Source organism: Trichechus manatus, unplaced genomic scaffold (assembly GCF_000243295.1).
Source record: "Trichechus manatus latirostris isolate Lorelei unplaced genomic scaffold, TriManLat1.0 scaffold00031, whole genome shotgun sequence".
Lineage (NCBI taxonomy): Eukaryota > Metazoa > Chordata > Mammalia > Sirenia > Trichechidae > Trichechus > Trichechus manatus.
This window is the reverse complement of record NW_004443967.1, coordinates 1,645,649-1,665,150: the sequence shown is the minus strand read 5'-3', so window position 1 is coordinate 1,665,150 and position 19,502 is coordinate 1,645,649. Positions and strand designations below refer to the sequence as shown.

The 19,502-nt window shown below is 36.8% G+C and overlaps 1 protein-coding gene across 2 annotated transcripts in view; it reads right to left on the bottom strand.

Moving 5' to 3' along the window:
- The window catches only part of SHOC2 (SHOC2 leucine rich repeat scaffold protein), a 98,729-nt gene that overhangs the window by 32,605 nt on the left and 46,622 nt on the right, over positions 1-19,502 (bottom strand). For both annotated transcript variants that reach the window (XM_023729938.1, XM_004374846.2), the window contains exon 3: positions 12,166-12,303. In XM_023729938.1, coding sequence (XP_023585706.1) covers positions 12,166-12,303 — 138 coding nt within the window. The remainder of the gene's footprint in view (positions 1-12,165; positions 12,304-19,502) is intronic.

Sequence of the window (19,502 nt, the reverse complement as noted above, 5' to 3'; positions counted from 1 at the left end):
GACATTGACTACGCTCTTACAATTGTGCTGCTATTCTCACTTTAGATGAAGGTTTACAGAACAAAATAGTTTCTCATTAAACAGTAGTATACATGTTGCCCTATGACAATGGTTAACAACCTCACAACACATCAACACCATCCTTACTCAACCCTGGGTTCCCTATCACCAGCTTTCCTGTCCCCTTCTGCCTTCTAGTCCTTGTCCTTGGACTGCTGTGCCTCATTAGTCCCATTTGGTTTTATAGGGCTGTCCACTCTCCGGCTCAACGGTGAACCTCGGAAGTGACTTCACCACTGAGCTAAAAGGGTGTCTGGGGGCCATACTCTCAGGGTTTCTCCAGTCACCTTTAGGCCAGTAAATCTGGTCTTCTTTTGTGAGTTAGAATTTTGTTCTACATCCTCTCCAGCTCTGTCCAGAACCCTCTGTTGTGATCCCGGTCAGAGCATTCAGTGGTGGTAGCCAGGCACCATCTGGATGTACATCTTTCTAATGGCATTTTAGACTACATATGTTTATATCAAGTTGGAAATGTTCTGTAAATCTAGATTTAAAATCTGCAAACTATCTTTGAAAGTTCAGAAATGCTGCTTTTTCTTTTTAAATCCTTTTAGCATGTCATTCAGACAGCGTAATCAAAAGGCAGTATTTACAAGCTAAATCTCACATGAAAATAAGCAAATCTAAAAAAATTATGTCTCATTCAGATAATTCTTAGATTAGTCCACTATATTGGTTCAAAAATCTAAAAATGATGTCTACTTTGTAAACTTTTGCTGAGGGTAAAATTTCCCTTGGTAAATGAGGAATGAGAAATTTTAGATGACAGTATGATTCAAAAATGGCTAATTTTTACAGCTCCTGACTAAAATGTTCTCTTCTTCTATACAGACAACTTATTCGATTCTAGCCTTTAATTCTAGAGCAATCCAATCTTAAAACACCTGTAAAGCAGTTTGTCAATATGTCAAAATAAGTTTTACTGTAGAGTGACCATATAGTACTAATGAACTCATAATTAAGGTAATTTTCTGCAAATTATATTTGAATGAGTCTACAGGGGTTCCTTATATACTATGTTTCAACCAGGCTACGAGAGACACTGCACTATTCATGACAAAACCCTTCAAATTGAATTGTTACAGCTATTCTACTGACTTCTGCTTTCTAAGATTATCTGTTTTATAGCTGGGAACACCTGACATCCTAACAATGAAAAGACCAGGGGGGAAAATACCTACAGACAGTACATACCATCTGCATAATGAAGAGTAAAAAAAAAAATCCAGAAATTTTATTCTAGAATTCCCAAATTAAGTTTCCTGGATTTAAGTTGCTTAACTTTATATTCTGTGTCACAGTTCCATCCCCCTCTCCATATCCTGAATAGGGTTCACCAACAAGCACAGTACCAATGTCTTCATCATCAAAGGGTCACACCATATTACAAATGTTTATTTTCATGTCTGTATCCTTTTTAGACCCTAGTGAGTTCTCTAGTGCCAGAAACCTAGTACTGAGCCAAGTACATAGTACACATTTGATGTTTGCTGGAAGTTTATAATGAAGCAAAAATTGAGAAAGATTAAAGAGCTAGATTCCATTCTGTAAAATTATATTTTATGAAAAGGGGAGAAGTATATACTGTACTTATTTCATTAACTGAAAATGTTTTCTAATATCAGTTCCATTCCCTCCAAGTCAGTCATCAAATTCTATTTGTGCTCTTAAAATATATTTCACATATCTGTCCCCTCTCCAATCCTGCCTTCATCACCTCAAACCAAAATTATTACGAGAGAGTTTGCTGGCCTTGAAGATTCTAGATTTTCTTTCACTCAACCCCACTCTATGATGATTTTGGGTAAATCCAGATTTCTATCCTTTTATTCCCTTGAGGAAAAAAAAAAATTGAAACTAAAAACAACTTTCTGAGGCTCCATATTTCCTATTGTACCAAATGTAAATGCTCTTTGCTAGCTTTTAAGGTTCTACATGATACAGTCCCACCCTACCAATCCAGATACTTACTGTGTAACTGCTGTACAAACGCACAATGCTAAACATAAGACACAGTCTATCCATTCTCTCAAGATACTTATAGTCCAGTAAGTGAAACATTTTCACAAATAACTATAATACTTAGTAGATTATGATACTGACCTAAAAAAGGAATGAACAAAACAGTTTGTTTAGAGTAGAGAGAGAAAATTTTCGGCAGGAAGGATCAAAGCTGGCTTTAAAAAGAAGCTGGAAGAGTTAATCTTGAAAAGGAGAAATACATCTACTGCTAAGAATAGGAGGGAATGAAAAAAAGATTAGGAAAATAGAAAAATGAAGAGATAGGAAATTTGGACAGTTTACATTTACATTGTGAGGTGTAATCTGTCTCTATAAAGTAAGCCATGGGCTTTATTAAACTGTGGAAAAAGAGTTCTGGGGTCTGAAGTTTAAGATAGCCATCCTGTGACATTTGATAAAAAGACAACAAGAGATGAGAATGATACTACAAAAGCAGCAATAAGAGCCATCTGAGAATAATTCAGCATGGCCTTTAGGGTAAGATACTATGAAGTGACTTCAAAGTGACCAGGAAGTTAGTGGCAGAGCTAGAATCAAATTCAGTTGGCTCCCTGACAAATAATCTCTCTTCGAGATCTTCACTGACTTCACTCCAGTTAGCTTGTTTCCTCTTTGACGTGGAAGCATATCATGCTCATTCTTACCTCCATGCTGTTTGACTATCCATACTGTGGTGCTCATGGAATGCATTTTTATTCCATACTGGGTCCAACATATTTGTTCATAAGCTTTCCCTGGCCAGTCTATCAAGATCCTATTTATCTGGCGGAGCCAACATGGTGCTATAGACAAAAGCACCATGCTGTCCCTCTGCAGCAAAGACATGAAAAACTACGTAAAACAGATACAAACGTCAATCCTGGAAACCTAAGCATCAAATCAAGGGATAAAGAACCAGATCAAGCACTGAATGGAAGAAGAAACTACAGAGAACAGAGAATGTGGAGAGCTATGGGGTGGAGGCCCTCTGCCAGCTAACACAGTATGGGTTCGCCATCTTGGAACACAGCTACCAACAACCCCCAAACAGGGAGTACAGGAAGGCACCTTCCTGGAGCCCCCAACGAGAGACAAAGGACCTAGTAACCAGAGGTACAAGCTTTCCCACCCCACATCCTTCTGCCCTGTACACTGCCTCTGCCACTTTTCAATAAGCCATGATTGCTGGGCCAGAGAGATACCGGCTCACTGCCGCACCAGGTCCACCCCACCCCCAATGGCTGGTTCCCTAAGCACCACGTTTTTGTATTTTTATTTTCATTTTTTTGTTTCTTCTCTTTCTTTCCCTTCCTTCCTTTCTCCTGTCCACCGAGCCCTGTGTGTTGCCCCTGCCCCTTCTAGACAGGCCATGCTGCACTGCTCAGCTAGAGAGCCACTGGCACATGGCCTCCTTGGGTCTGCGCTGCCCTCACCAGCGGGCTCTCCCAGCACCATATTTTCCATTTTTCTTTATTGTCTGCTTTCTCCCTTTTTCTTCTCCCTCCCACCTAGGCCCTGCACTGCCTCCGCCTCTTCCTGATGGGCCATGCTGCACCGCCTGGCAAGAGACACCACTGCGCCATGACCCCAGTTCCACCCCACCCCCAGTGGACAGTTCCCTCAGCGCCACACTTTTATTTATTTGCTTGTTTGTTTCTTCTCTCTCCTCCCTTCCTTCCTTTACTTTCTCCCACACCTAGCCCATGTGCTGCTCCCGCCCCTCCTCAATGAGCAGTACCACACTGCTTGGCTAGAGAGCCACCAGCCCATGTCCTCCCTGGGTCTACCCTGCCCCACCCACCAGCTCCCTCAATGCCGTATTTCTTATTTTTCTTTCTCTTTCCCTTCTCCCTCCCACCTAGGCCCTGTGCTGCCTCCACCCCTTCCTGACAGGATGTGCCATATCGTCTGTCAAGAGAGACACCCACTCACCAACATCTCACTTCCACCCTGCCGCCAATGGCTGGCTCCTTCAGTGCCATATTTTTGTTTTCTTGTTTTTGTTTGTTTCTTCTCTTTCCCTTCCTTCCTTTCTTTTCTCCCACTCATCTATCCCTGTGTGCCACCCTTGCCCTTCTAGATGCACTGTGCTGCACTGCTCAACGAGAGAGCCACAGGCACACGGCCTCCCCAGATACGCCTCACTCCCACCAGCCAAATCCGACATGCTGCCATTTTATTTAATTTTTTCTTTTCTGTTTATCACTCTTCTTTTTCCCACTTAGCTCTGCACATCACGGCCTCTCCTTTCCCTCCTGCCTCTCTGCACTGAGTGCCATTCCCCTAAATGGCACTTGCACGGACATCTGGAACCCAGGGTCCCACCCCATGCCACTCTGCGGCCCTGTGCTGCTGAGTGTCACGGGTCAGAGCAGCACTGATGCGGACCTCCAGACCCCTGACCCCAATGTCCCTGGCCTACCGAGCACCACGCCCAAAACAGCAGGACAGACACGGACCTCTGGACCCTCGGACCCTGCACCACCACACCCAGATCCTCCCTGAGAGCCCCAGTTTGTGCTGCAAATGACCCATCTCCACCCTCCCTCCCCCGCATTGCCCTGCTGCACCATAGCCGAGCAACTGGCCCTGCCCACATGGACAAGGTGGTGAGAACTATCGGGCTGATAGGGGAGCAAGCAACAAAACACACCCGGCCTTGCCCACGCAGACATAACTAAATAAAACAAAAAAGCAGAACTAAACAAACAAACCAACAATCAATAAATGAAGAAAATAATTCCTGACTGTATCAGAGACAACAAAAAATATCAAAACATTTAAAAAAACAAGACGGGATGGCTCCAGTAAGTGACCAAAATAAAACACAAGATGATCTTCTGGCAGAAGAAAAAGCACTGGTACTACCTGATAGGGAATTCAAAATTCTAATATTCAGGGCTCTCCAAGAGATTAGGAAAGAGATGAAGGAAAACATTGACAAAACTAAGGAAAAAATAGATGAAATCAAGGAAAATACAGGGAAAACACAGGCAAAATAATGGAAGAATTCAGAAAAATAATACAAGAACAAAATGTCAAAATAAACGAACAATCAGGAATCATACAAAAGCAGCAATTAGACATCCAAAAGATAAACAACAAGATTTCAGAAATGGACAACACAATAGAAGGTTTTAGGCGCAAATTTGAAACAAGAGAAGACAGGATCTGTGAAATTGAAGACAAATCCTTGGATACCATTTTGTTTGAGGAAAAATCAGAGAGAAGAATGAAGAAAACCTATGAACTATGTGGGATACAACAAAGAGCAAAAACTTGCATGTGATCAGTTACAGAAATAGGGCAGAAAATGGGAAATACAGAATCATTTTGAAGATCTGCTGACAGAAAACTTCCCTAATATAATGAAACATGAAAAGCAGATCATCAAACAAACCATATAGGATAGACCCCAAAAGAAAGTCACCAAGACATATCACAATCACACTCACCAAAGACAAAGAATCCTGAGAGCAGCTCAAGAAAAATGAAAAGTCACATACAAAGGGAAAACAATAAGACTAAGCTCTGATTACTTAGCAGAAACCATGCAGGAAAGAAGGCTATGGGATGACATATATAAAACCTTGAGAGAAAAAACTGCCAACCAATTGTAATATATCCTGCAAAACTCTCACTCAAATATGATGGTGAAATTAGGACATTTCTAGGTAAACATAAATTAAGGGAACATGTAAAAACTAAACCAAACTTAACAAGAATTATTAAAGAGAGTCCTCTGGTTAGAGAACCAACATCAGACAATTACCTTAATCAAGGACACAGGAGAGCATCAGCCAGATACCAACCTGGGTAATGAACTCTCAAGGATAAAACAAAACTAAAAGACTTACAACAGGGAACCAGAGAGGTCAATATGTAAATGACAATAACGTCAGAACAAGAAAAGGGGGAATAAATGGTAGGTATGGAATTTTCGAATGGAAAGTCAAGACACTACCAAGTCATAAAAGACTGGTTCAAACCTAGGAAGATATGGGTAAATTTCAAGGTAACCACAAAGAAAGATAACAAACCTACCCATCAAAATAAAGAAAAACAAAGTCTCAGTGAAGAAAATCTACAAAAACAAAAGAAACGAAAAGAAAATTCACAAACAAAAGGAACTCAGCACAGGAAAATAAGAGGAACAAGGAAAATGTCAGCACCAAAAAAAAAAAAAAAGCACTAAAGAATGACAGCAATAAACACATAACAGAAGCGAAGTATACAATATTTTCCAATGCACATGAAATATTCTCCAGAATAGGCCATAACTTAGGCCACAAAGAAATCCTCAAAAAAAATCCAAAACACTAAGACAATACATAGCATCTTCTCTGATTACAATGCCCTAAAAGCAGAAATTAATAACAGGAAGAGCAAGGAGAAAAAAATAAAAAACACAGAAACTGAATAACACCTTGCTTAAAAACCAGCGGGTAATAGAAGAGATCAAGGATGGACTCAAACGAGAATGAAAACACATCATACCAAAACCTTTGGGACACAGCAAAGGCAGTGCTCAGAGGTCAACTTATAGCAATAGATGCACACATCAAAAAAGAAGAAAGGGACAAAATCAAAATATTAGCTATACAACTTAAACAAACAGAAAGAGAACAGCAAAAGAAGCCCACACTCACCAGAAAATAGGAAATAATACAAAATAAATAGAGAATAGAAAAACAATAGAAAGAACATAAATAGAACTCTAATTCTAGATTCTAAAAGAAAGAATCAACAAAACCAAAAGTTTGTTCTTTGAAAGGATCAACAAAATCAACAAACCACTGGCCAAACTGACAAAAGAAAAACAGGAGAGGATGCAAATAACCCAAATAAGAAATGAAACGGAGGATGTTACAACAGGTCAAACTGAAATAAAAAGGATCAAAACAGAGTACTATGAAAAACTATACTCCAACAATTTTAAAAACCTAGAGGAAACAGGCAAATTTCTAGAAACACACTACCTACCTAAACTAACACAAACTTAGGCAGAAAATCTGAAAAGACCCACAACAAGGAAGAGATTGAAAAGGTAATTAAAAAAAAAAAAGTCCTGGCCCAGATAGCTTCACTGGAGAATTCTACCAAACATTCAGAGAAGAGCTGACACCAGTACTATTCAAACTATTTCAGGACACTGAAAAGGGACACTTGTGAATTTATTCTATGAAGCCAGCATAATCCTAACACCAAAACTAGGCAAAGACATTACAAAAAAAGAAAATTACAGACCAGTATCTCTCATGAACACCTTCTGGTATTCAAATACTAGCAGGGTCACCTAGGGCGGACAGGTTTCAGCAGAGCTTCCAGACTAAGACAGACTAAGAAGAAGGACCTAGCAGTCTACTTCTGAAAAGAATTAGCCAGTGAAAACCTTATGAACAGCAGCAGAACACTGTCTGATGAAGTGTTGGATAATGAAGCAAACCAAAGACACAAGGGAAAGATTAGTCCAAAGGACTAATGGACCACAACTACTAAAGCCTCCACCAGACTGAGTCCAGCACAACTAGATGGTGGTGCCCGGCTACACCACTGACTGCTCTGACAGGGATCACAGTAGAGGGTCCTGGACAGAGCTGGAGAAAAATGTAGAACAAAATCCAAACTCACAGGAAAAAAACAAACAAAAGACCAGACTCACTGGTCTGACAGAGACTGAAGAAACCTTTAAAAAGAACTATAAGTAGACAGGACCATCCCTTTCTCTCTTTCATACCACTGCTTTCCCTACGCAAAAAAAAAAGCTGTTCCACTGTGATAAAATGGCTGAAATGAAGTCACTAAGGGGTCTTTGAAGTCTGCTAGAAGAGGAAAGGGCCTACTAATTGTGAAAAGTCCTAATAATTTTGCTCCATCAACTGACTTGTCTCATTCAATCACTCTTTACAGTAGGATACATTAGATAGATGAATATAGTATTTAAAATACTTTTTTCTCATTGAACTCTTTTAGCCAGTCCTAAAAGTTTTAGTAATAACAAATAGTATGGTAACCAAATTCTAAACGTTTATCAACTGAGAAGACCAGTATATAGTACCAGACTTCTGAAACCTCTCTTCCGAAAGCGAAATAACTCTTTTAAAATCAGAATATACCATATACCAGTTGCTGTCAAGCTGATCCTAACTCATGGTGAACCCATGTGTGCTACAGTAGAAATGTCATCCATAGGGTTTTCAATGGCTGATTTTTTGGAAGGAAGTAGATCACCAAGGCCTTTCTTCTGAGGTGCCTCTGGGTGGACTCAAACCTCTAACCTTTCAGTTAGCAGCCTAGTGCATTGTTTGCAACACCCAAGGACTCCAAAACAGATTTCTAGAATTTAAAAATTACAATGATGTGTAGTAAAACTGCTTTAGGACATTATCTAGCACCAAAATTATTGGCAATATAAATTAGAAAAATGGTAGCTCCAATTTTCCTGGACCTTGGTTTAAACTTTTTCTTTTCTTCCTTCTGTCCTTCCATCCTTTCTTTCTCCCTCTCTCCTTCTCTTCTTCTCGCTTTCTTTATTGGTAAAGTTGAGGGGGCTGAACTTTTAAAAATGTAATCTATGAGAATATGCTATTCAGATGCAGAAATCCACATGTGCAAAGGCCTGATCATTTACTTGAGAGTATGGCATATTCAAAGAGTTATCCACATTTTAACAACATGTTTTTTTCTCAGCAAAACAAAAAAAGGTTAAAAAAATTAAGACTGAAATATCAAAACTCTCTTATGTCTAAAAAAACCCTGATGTCAGAAGTCTGGCATTTACTGTGATTCACCCCCCACAGTGGTTTCAACTCTAACCTTCTTTCATTAAGCGGTTTAACCACAAACTAAACCGCAACCTAGAAATCAGGCCATAGCTTGCTTTAATGTTGAGCCATCACAACTAAGAACATCAATGTTGCTGAGCTTCTGTGTATATAAATGCAGACTGATCATTGCCAATCACTGACATTTAGCTTTTAAGTGCTTAACACTTGACTGTAAATTGTTCTGTGTTCCGCTTTGACAGCTTGCTTTCTTATGCTGTAAGATTTTTAAACGTGGCTAAATCAAGTTGTTATGAATTAAAATAAGATGCTTTCAATTTTAGCAAATATAATTAGGATCTTTAGGTTAATTCAGTATAGTTTTTGAATAACACTCTAATGGTCTTAATCTTTTTTAACAAAGTAGTAAAATATCAGGAGGACACACATTCCTAGAGATGAAATAATGTCAAAAGTACAATTATTTTTTCCAGAAATATTAAACTAAAAACAAGCAATACATAAATTCTTAAATGTCAAAAACCCAAAGAATATCACCATTAAAAAAAGTCATGTAGAAACTGCACTGTAATTACCTATAACCTAAATACTAAAGCTCTATTTATTGATGTAACCATAATTACTGTAACATTTCTTCAGAACCCAGTGCAACAAAACAACCTCTCTGAATTGTTCTGTGCTCAAGCCCTAGAACCCAAGGTCTTGTTGCATATTTCTCTCTTTATCTCATTTTGAATAGAAATAAACAGCAAAATATTTTTCCTACTTCATACTTTTCCCCCTTGATTTCATAAAATCACAATATATCCCAGAAAGCTTTAAGGATATCAGGTACATTGTTTGAAACAAAATGACTGTTGAAATGAAGCTAAATATTTTCTTCTGTTCACAGCTGATTCCTGAATTAGAAAATATTTACATGAAAGAAAATATACTCTTTACTCTTCAACAAGGCAAGACTATGGCTAAATTAAACCAAGACCCGAAACCAAACTTGTTGCCGTCGAGTTGATTCTGACTCATAGTGACCCTGCAGGACAGAGTAGAACTGCCCCACAGGGTTTCCAAGGAGCAGCCAGTGGATTCAAACTGCCAACCTTTTGGTTAGCGGCCTGAGCTCCTAGCCACTGCGCCACCAGGGCTCCATGGCTAAATTAGAGAAACTATAAATATGTTCTTAAGCACCTTCTCACTTAAGCACAACCAACTATCCCCTCCCCATTTCCTTCTGCCTCTTCCTCACATCCTATGAACTGTCAGTGATCCTGGTACTGCTCAGACTGCAAGTAAATGGCAGTGTTTACTGCCAAGGTAAGGAGCCCTGGTGACACAGTGGTTAAGCACCTGACCGATAACTGAACAGGAGGCGGCTTGAACCCACAGGTGGCTCTACTGGAGAAAACATCTGGCCATCTGCTCCTGTAAAAATTTTAGCCTAGGAAACCCCAGAGGTTCTACTCTGTCCTATAGGGTTACTATGAGTTGGCATCAACTCAATGGCACATAACAACAACATCAACTCTCAATGCAGGAGCCCTGGTGGCACAATGGTTAACGCTCAGCTGCTAACTTAAAGGCCAGTGGTTCAAACCCATCAGCTGCTCTGAAGGAGAAAAGAGTTGGCGATCTGCTCTGTCACACTGGGTCACTATGAGTCAAAATCAACTCGACGGCACAAAACAACTCTCAAGGAGTGATAGCTAGTCCAGCAGTGTTCATGTTAAGTAAAGAAAAGGGGTGAAAACACACCTATCTACTTATAAGAAAAAAAGAAAAGGCAAGGAAATAAAGTGGTTTGGGGGAAAGTAATTATAAGGTGATATTAATAAGATCTGATGTTCAGTTGTTAGTTTAGGACAAAATTCTTTAGCGCTGGGAAAAGATAGCAGAGCAGCTGCAGCAAGAGTACCACCAACTCTCCAGGATAGGTGATGTTTGTGTTTGTTTTTTCATTTTAAGCTATACTATTCAAGAACTAGACAAGAAATAACAAGCTCAGAAAAAGAAACGCCCCTTACATGTGCAAATATAAAAATTATTAGGTCAAAGAAGAAATACAAATTAAAATAATAAGTCATTTATAATGATAATGAAAAAACTGTTCATCACAATTTCCAGGGCACAGTTGAAGTAGTACTCAAAAGAAAATGCAAAATCTTAACTAAAAATACAGGAACAAAGAAAAAAATTTTTTAAATGATTTAAATACCTAAGAAAGACAGTAAAAGTCCAATATAAACTACAGGAGAATAGATAACAAAGGAATACCTACAAAAAAGTATAAATTAATGAGTTAGAAAAACTAAAAGGAAAAAAAACAGTTGAACTAATAAAATCCAAAATTTAGTGCTTTGTATAATATATTCATACAATGGAATACTATGCAGCTATACTATGCCAAGGGTGAGGACTCTAGTAATCAATAAGCTGCTTCAGATAGGGATCCTAAAGGGCAGCACCCTAGTACTAAGGGTAAACTGGAAGTAAAAGAGCCCTTCAATTAGTTCTACAGCCTATATCTGAATCACTTAAGGGATCAGAAAAATCTCAAGCATTGAACATGGATGGATTAAAGTGGTCCCCCATGGGTACCTGACAGAAGCAAACAAACATCTTTCTAGAGGAAGACAGTATCTTCATAGGTCTCAAAGGGTTTAGTAATACAACCTCTGAAATATTAATGAAAATATTATATAAATGCAGATCTAATTTTTCCAAATAAGCATTATAGTATCATTATGCCACACCAATAACTAAAAAGGCATTGAGATTTTTTAAAATTCTATTTACTGTTTGTATAAATTTATGACATTTGAACAAGACTATTTAACATAGACTATATTGCAATTAGCTCAATTAGACATTTTGCAGTTTCGCTAAGTCCTGGAAACACATTTTACACTTCAAAACATCTCTTGCCTCCTCAATATTACAGATGAACAAACTTGAAACTATACTGGTCGTGTTTTAAAAACTAAACAGCATTGGTTTTATTTTTCCCTGTGGTCTACTTTAGTAAAAGAAGGGACCAAACTCCATACAATAGCATGCAACATTCTGAAATAAGCAAAAGCAGAAAATTCACTTGTGAAAGGGACATACTTTTAACTCAATATTCTATTCCTAAAATCTATTTTTTTTTCCCTTTGCCAGGAAATGAAAATAAAAGGCAATTTTAAGATACTATCTTTTAGAAGTTTTACTACTTTGATAATTTTCAATTTTAATGTCCTTTAATTACCAAAATGGATTAAAACTAGTCTTCTTAACATCCAGACAGCTATAAATGACTATCAATGTCTTCTCTCTCCTCTCATACCTATAGTATCTGGGAGGTCTAGCAGTTCATTGTGCTGCAAGTCAAGGTTGGTTATCTGTATGCAGTTTCCAATCTCCTTTGGAAGGTGTTCAAGTTGATTGTGAGCTACATCCAGCGTAATGAGGTTACATAATTCACCTGCAAATTGACCAACATAAAAATTTAATAAGCATTATTGAAGAATATATTAAACGATATCGGGAAGCAAGGGAGTAAATTTTATTATTTCTAAACAAATAAATGAAAACAATCTTATTAGATATGCAACTTTTATGTGAAGATGGTAAATTATTAGTGAACACACTTCCACTGTGAGGAAAAACACTTCATTTTTCTAAATCATAATTATATTTTCTTTCTGAAAAAGTAAGTCGAATGTAAAATCTGAAACCTTTTTATTTCAAAATGACACTTAATAAAATTAAAATGTTGATTAAAAATGATACCAACCTGTATTACATATTCTTTTCAATTTAAGTGACCAATTCAACCATAAACATTTACATCTGTATATTCCATATTTTAAAAAGAGCTAATTTTTTAAACCAAATTTAGCACAATATCAGATACATCTTGTCAATTTGAGGGTCACTACCTCAAAATATATATGCTGTTAAACGGACACATGCTCTGATGTGATAAAAATTGAGATCTGTAAGTCAAACCAACTAAAACCCACTGCCGTCGAGTCGATTCCAAGTCAGCGACCCTATAGGACAGAGTAGAACTGCCCCAAGGGGTTTCCAAGCCTGTAAATCTTTACAGAAACAGACTGCCACATCTTTCTCCTGTAGAGCAGCTGGTGGGTTCAAACTGCCGTCCTTTTGGTTAGCAGCCAAGGGCTTTAACCACTATGCCACCAGGGCTCCTCTATAAATCAAAACTGTTTCTTAATTTAACAGTGCTCTAAAAGGTTAGAAAATAAGGTATATTTTTCCTTCCCATTCTGGTTTAAAGAACTGTAATGGCAACTTAGATTATTCTTAAGTGTTACTGTGCCTTTAAAAATCTTACTGCTGCTGTTGTTGCTCTTGTGTGCCATCGAACTGATTCCGACTCATAGGGGCCCTATACTATCTACAACAAATGTCTTGGTACTCTCATAATTTTCCTACTTATTTTAAAACAAAACAAAACAAAACAAAACAAAAAAAACAGAGGTGGGAGATGCTGCAAAAGTAAAACAAATAAATAAACCACATAAAACTCTGAAAAATGTGTGTGGCACATTAACAAGTCACATATTATAAACGTTTTTATAGTGAACATTCCAGCAAGTACTCACTGATCTGCTTACTGGGCATCAATTCCAAAGAGGCTGATGAAACCCACAAGCATTATCTAATATTTCCAACAGAGTACACCTGTCTATATGACAAAATCCAACTACTATATCATCTTGATATTTAAGGTTTTTTTTCAATCTGATTCTGCCTTAATTTCCCGAGTGTACATTCTCCACTAGTATGCCCACGATTCCCTAAATATGCAATACTCGTTCATAACAGTCTTTTTTTTAATACTCACCATGAACAAGGAAGACTGAAGAAGAACTTACGCCTTAGAATTATGGCATCAGTAAAGAATACTGAATATACCATGGACTGCCAGAAGACTTACGAACAAATCTGTGTTGGAAGAAGCACAGCCAGAATGCTCCTTAGAAGCAAGGATGGCAAGAGTTTTTCTCACACACTTTGGACATGTTATCTGGAGGGACCAGTCCCTGGAGAAGGACATCATGCTTGGTAAAGTACAGGGTCAGCGAAAAAGAGGAAAACCCTCAAAGAGATAGACTGACATAGTGGCTACAACAATGGGCTCAAGCATAACAATAGTGAGGATGGTGCAGGACCAGGCAGTGTTTCATTCTGTTGTACATTAGGTCTCCATGAGTCAGAACCAACTCGACGGCACCTAACAACAGCACACCCATCTGAAATGCCTTTTTCTTTCCCTTTCACCTATTCCAATCCTCTCCATCATTAGAGATCAAGTCTTTATCACCTGAATAAGTCCTTCTCTTACTACCCTGGACCAAAGCAACCTATCCTCCTGTTCATCTTCCCTCAAACTAAAATAAAGTCATCTGACTCTTATTTATCTGTTCATATCATTAGTTATCTAATTTAATCTAATATATGAGTAACCCCTCCAAAGTCTAGGATCCTTGTGTATAGGGACTGTTTTGCATTTCTTATGTAACTCCAACACCACTAAATGTATTTTTATTACATAATGATCATATGTTTATTGCTTAACAAAATACTTTATTGTACTTTGTGTGGCAATATTAATTTGTATTGTTATTTAAATAATAGTTATGCATATATTTTTCCTTCTTAACTAGACAATGAGCTGCTAAAAGACAAAGACCAAGTTTTATAAATCTCCCTCAGGGTCTTATACAGTGCTACTTAAATGAATATGTGCTCAGTAAATACTTGTAAACTAGTATCTTTCCTCACCCCACAGAGTATAGCTTCTTCTAATTTAGGCTCTATATTCCTTCATTCAGCACATATGAGTACCTACACTATACCAAATACTATGCTATAAACAATACATATATAGTGGTAAACAAAAGAAATATGGTTCCTGACCTCATGGAGTTTGTTTTATAGAAGACAGATAATGAAAAGTTACATAAACAAATGTAAAATTACAGAATAAATATATAAGGGAAAAGTACAGAGAACAATAAAAGAATAAAAAAGAAAGTACTTCAGTGAGATTGAGGATTCAAGGAAGACTTCTCTAAAATAAAATTTAAGCAGTGACCCTTGGGGTAAGAGACAGAGTTGGGGGTGAAGCAAAGCTTCCAGGAACAAAACAAAAAGGCTCAGTGCAAATCCCCTTTACCTGACCTCCCAGCAACATTTGACTGCTAATACAAAGGCAAATTCTCTATGAAATACCTTCATTGGAGGCCTCAAATAATTCCTAGAATTTTTTTTTTTCATATATAAAACAGGAACACCAGGACAAGATATAATGAGTATGAATGAACAGGGGAAAAAAAAGAAAGAGCAAGCATACCGAAAAAAGATGTGTTAAATATGTTTTCAAAAAATAAAAGGTAAACATAGAAGTACCTAAAGGGAATAGGAAACTATAAAATGTGACATAGTTGATTTGAAAAACAACCAAGGAAATTCTAGAAATAAAAAGTACAATAACACTGAAACTAGAACTCAATAGACGGCTTGCTAGCAAATCAGATACAGGTAAAGAGAAAATAAGCAAATATGAATTATCCAGAGTATAGCATGGAGAGACAAAGTGATGGAAAACACAGAAAAGAAAGTAAAGACAATAGAAAACATACTAAGATAATAGCAGAGAATTTTCTAGAAAAGATAAAAAAATTCAATCCACTGATTCAGGAAGCCCAAAAAATTCCAAGCATAATAAAGAGATTTTCATACTTAGACACATCATAGTTAAGCTGCTAAAATCCAAAGATAAAATCCAAAAGCAGCCAGGAAAAAAAGAAGATAAATCACCTTCAAAGGAATGACAGACAGGTGGCTACAGCAGCAACATTGGAAGTCAGATGGCAGTGGAATAAAATCTTCAATGTGCTGAAAGAAAAATAATTGCTAAACTATAATTCTGTACCCAGCAACAAATACCATTAAGAATGAAGGAGAAATACAGAAGCTTTCAGACAAACAAAAACTGAGAGATCTACCACCAGCAGACCTACACTTAAAGAACACCCAAATGCTGTACTTTATAAAAGCAGGAAATGATTTCAGATGGTAAGTCTGATTGGAAGACGGAAGGGGAGGGGGGAAGTAAATATGTGGGAAAATAGAAATGATTATCGATGGCATAAAACAGTGACAATAAGATATTACAAGGTTTTAAAAATAGATAAAAACACATGAGCACAATAGCATACAAGTCAGGAGAGGAGTAAATGGAGATAAAGTGCTCTAAAGTATTAGTACTGTTTTGGGGAAAGGTAAAAGTATTGAATAATATTAGACTTTGAATAGAATATGAATGTTTAACTTCTACTTTAGTATGGGGAAAACAAATTAATAAAACTATTTCACTGATCACAGTAAGAAAGGACAAAAAAAGGAGAACTGAACTGGTGAGACAAATAGCACAAATAAACTGGTAGATTTAAATTTAAATATATCAGTAGTTACATAAAATGCAAATGAATTAATGGTCCAGTTAAAAAACAAAGATTGTCCGGCAGGATCAAAAAAAAAAAAAAAAAAAAAAAAACATTCAGCTATCTGCTATTTGGAGCCCTGGTGGCGCAGTGATTAAGAGTTTGGCTGTTAACCAAAAGGTTGGCAGTTTGAATCCACCAGCCACTCTTTGAAAACCCTATGGAGCAGTTTTACTCTGTCGTATAGGTTGCTCACTATGAGCTCGAATCGACTGGATGGCAACCGGTTTGGTTTGGTTATCTGCTATTTATAAGAGAAACACCTAAAGCATAAAAATACAGAGAAGTTCAAAGTAAGAAGAAAGAAAGAGATCTATAACATGTAAATACTAAACAAACAAAAAGCTTGTGTAACAGTACTAATCAGACAAAAAAAGTGAAGAGATAATTTATAATGACAAAGGGTTCAATTCACCAAGATGTGACATCTGAAATTTATATGAACTTAATAATAAGATTCCAAATATTTAAAGAAAAATAGATCCATCATCATAGCAAGGGGTTAACACACCAGTCTCAGAAATTAATAGATCAAGTAGAAAAATAACGAACAAAAAATGAGAATTTAAAAAGCCTTGAACAACTCAATTAACAACATGGATCAAGTGCAGAATACTGAAGCAAATAATCAGAGAATACACATTTCTTTTCCAGTGCATATGGAACATTTATTTACCAAAAATTGACAACACACTATGCCATAATACAAACCTCAATAAATTCCAAAGATTAGGAGTAGCATACAGTCCACATACTCTGAATCCAAAGGAATAAAGTAAGAAACCACCACCAAAAATATAAGGAAAAAACCTTACATTTGGAAATTTTAAAATACCCTTTCAAACTCTTAGGTCAAAGAAAAAAAATGACAATGAATTTTTAAAAATATTTGGAAATGAACAAAACACGTGTGTTGCATGCCATCAAGTTGATTCCCACTCACAGACTCTATAGGACAGAACAGAACCGCCTCATAGGGTTTCTTGGCTGAAATCTTTATGGGAGCAGATCACCAGTTCTTTTCTCCCAGGGAGCAGCTGGTAGGTTGAAACCGCCAACCTTTTGTTAGCAGCTTTAACCACAGTTCCACCTTATTATGTGAAATGCAACTAAGGTGGTACTTCAGGAATATTTACAGCCTTGAAATCCTCACTGGCAGTCCCCAGGTTACCACCGCATAGGTCTGTTTTAAGTCAAATTTGTAGGTAAGGTGGAACAGGTACATACATTTCTTATTCAGCATCAGTTAGTCAAATATTTGTCTTAGTATACAGTATATGTTTTACCTTTCTATGCATATAAAATACTTCCAAACCGCAAAATGTTTTTATGAGTGTCACAAAGTAATACATGCGTTTGTTACTACAAACCATTGTATTTAACTCAAATTTTTAATATAATAGGCTTTATGGCAGTCCATTCTTAAGTACGAGTCACCCGTAAGTCAAACGTTCTTAACCTGGGGACTTACTGTAATTGGCTTTATGGCAGTCTGTTCTTAAGTACAAGTTGTCCATAAGTTGGACATTCATAACCCAGGGACTGCCTGTACATTTGAAAAGAAGCTTTAAAATCAGTGATCTAAGCATTCAATTTAAGAAAGTAGAAAAACAGAATAAATCCAAAAAAGGTTAAGGATAGAAATTACAAAGAAAAGAGCAGAAATTAAAGAAACAGAAAAGAAATATACAGTAGGGAAAATAAAGGCTAAAAGTCTGTGCTTGGAAAGATTAATAAACAGGCAAAACTCTGGTAATATTAATCAAATTTGAAGACAGGGAAAGAGAAGGCACAAGCTATCATAAATAAAAATGCTACAGATATTAATCTGATAATAGGATAACATTATTTGAAAACCTAAATAAAAGGATAAATTTTGAGAAAAAGTCAACTTGTAAAAATAAACACGAGAAAAAAGAGAGAATTTGATCAGTGCCATGTTTAGTAAATAAACTGAATTCAGTAGTTTTAAATTTTTTCTCATAACGGAAATACTAGGCCCAAACAGTTTTACATAAATATTTTTCTATAGGGTTCTAAAAGTACTTCAGATAGGGTTGCCGTACAAAGTACAGGATATCTAGTTAAATTTGAATTTCATATGAGTATCAAATAACTTTTAATATAAGTATATCCCATGCAATACTTGGGGTACACTCATTCTAAAATAAGTAGTTATTTCTTATCAGAAATTCAAAATCTATCAGAGTCCTGTATTTATTTTTTTGCTAAATCTACCAACCCTAAAATAATTCCCCACAAACTCTTGCAGACAATAAAGAGATCACTCCCCAAACCTGACATGGACTGTATCATTAAGGAAAATACACTGGCAAATCTCATTTGTAAGATGGAAAATATCTGAGAATGTACTGCTAGTGAGAATCAAAATGGTATAACCACTATTGACGGTAATTTGGTAATATATCGCAAAACTACGTGTGTATTTATCCTTTGACCCTCAATTCCATTTTCAAGAATCTATCCCAAAGATATAACGGCAAAAATACAAACAGACATGTACTATTCATAATAGCAAAAGACTAAACACAACCCAAATATCCTTCAATAGGGAACCAGTTGAATAAACTATGGTATATCCATACTACAGAGTACTATAAAGTTGCAAAAATGATCGAGGAATTATCTCTAGATACTATTATATAAAAAGATTTCCAGAATATACCGTTAAGTGAAAAAGTAAGTTATAAAAAGTGTGCACAGTATTCCATAGAAGAATCCTGATCAAAAGGAGGGAAATGCAGAATCAAATTCTCATGGACTCTAGACTTTCTGGAGCTATGCAGGGTAGATAAACCCCTGAAACTACTGCCCTGAGATAATCTTTAAACCTAAACCAAAAATATCCCCTGAAGTCATCTTAAAACCAAACAATAGTTTAGCTTAATCAGTAAAAAAGGTCTGCCTTGAGCATTATGCTCTTTTAACAACACTCTACATGGGATCAAAGTGACAACAGCAACTCAAAATATTAGATAGGAGCCTTAGGGGACAGTGAGTTTATGTTAATCAGGGAGGAACAACTCAGAAGAATAAGAATGGTCACACAACTCAAAGAATGTAATCAATGTTACTAAATTGTACATGCAGAAACTGTTGAATTGGTGTGTTTTGCCGTGTATAT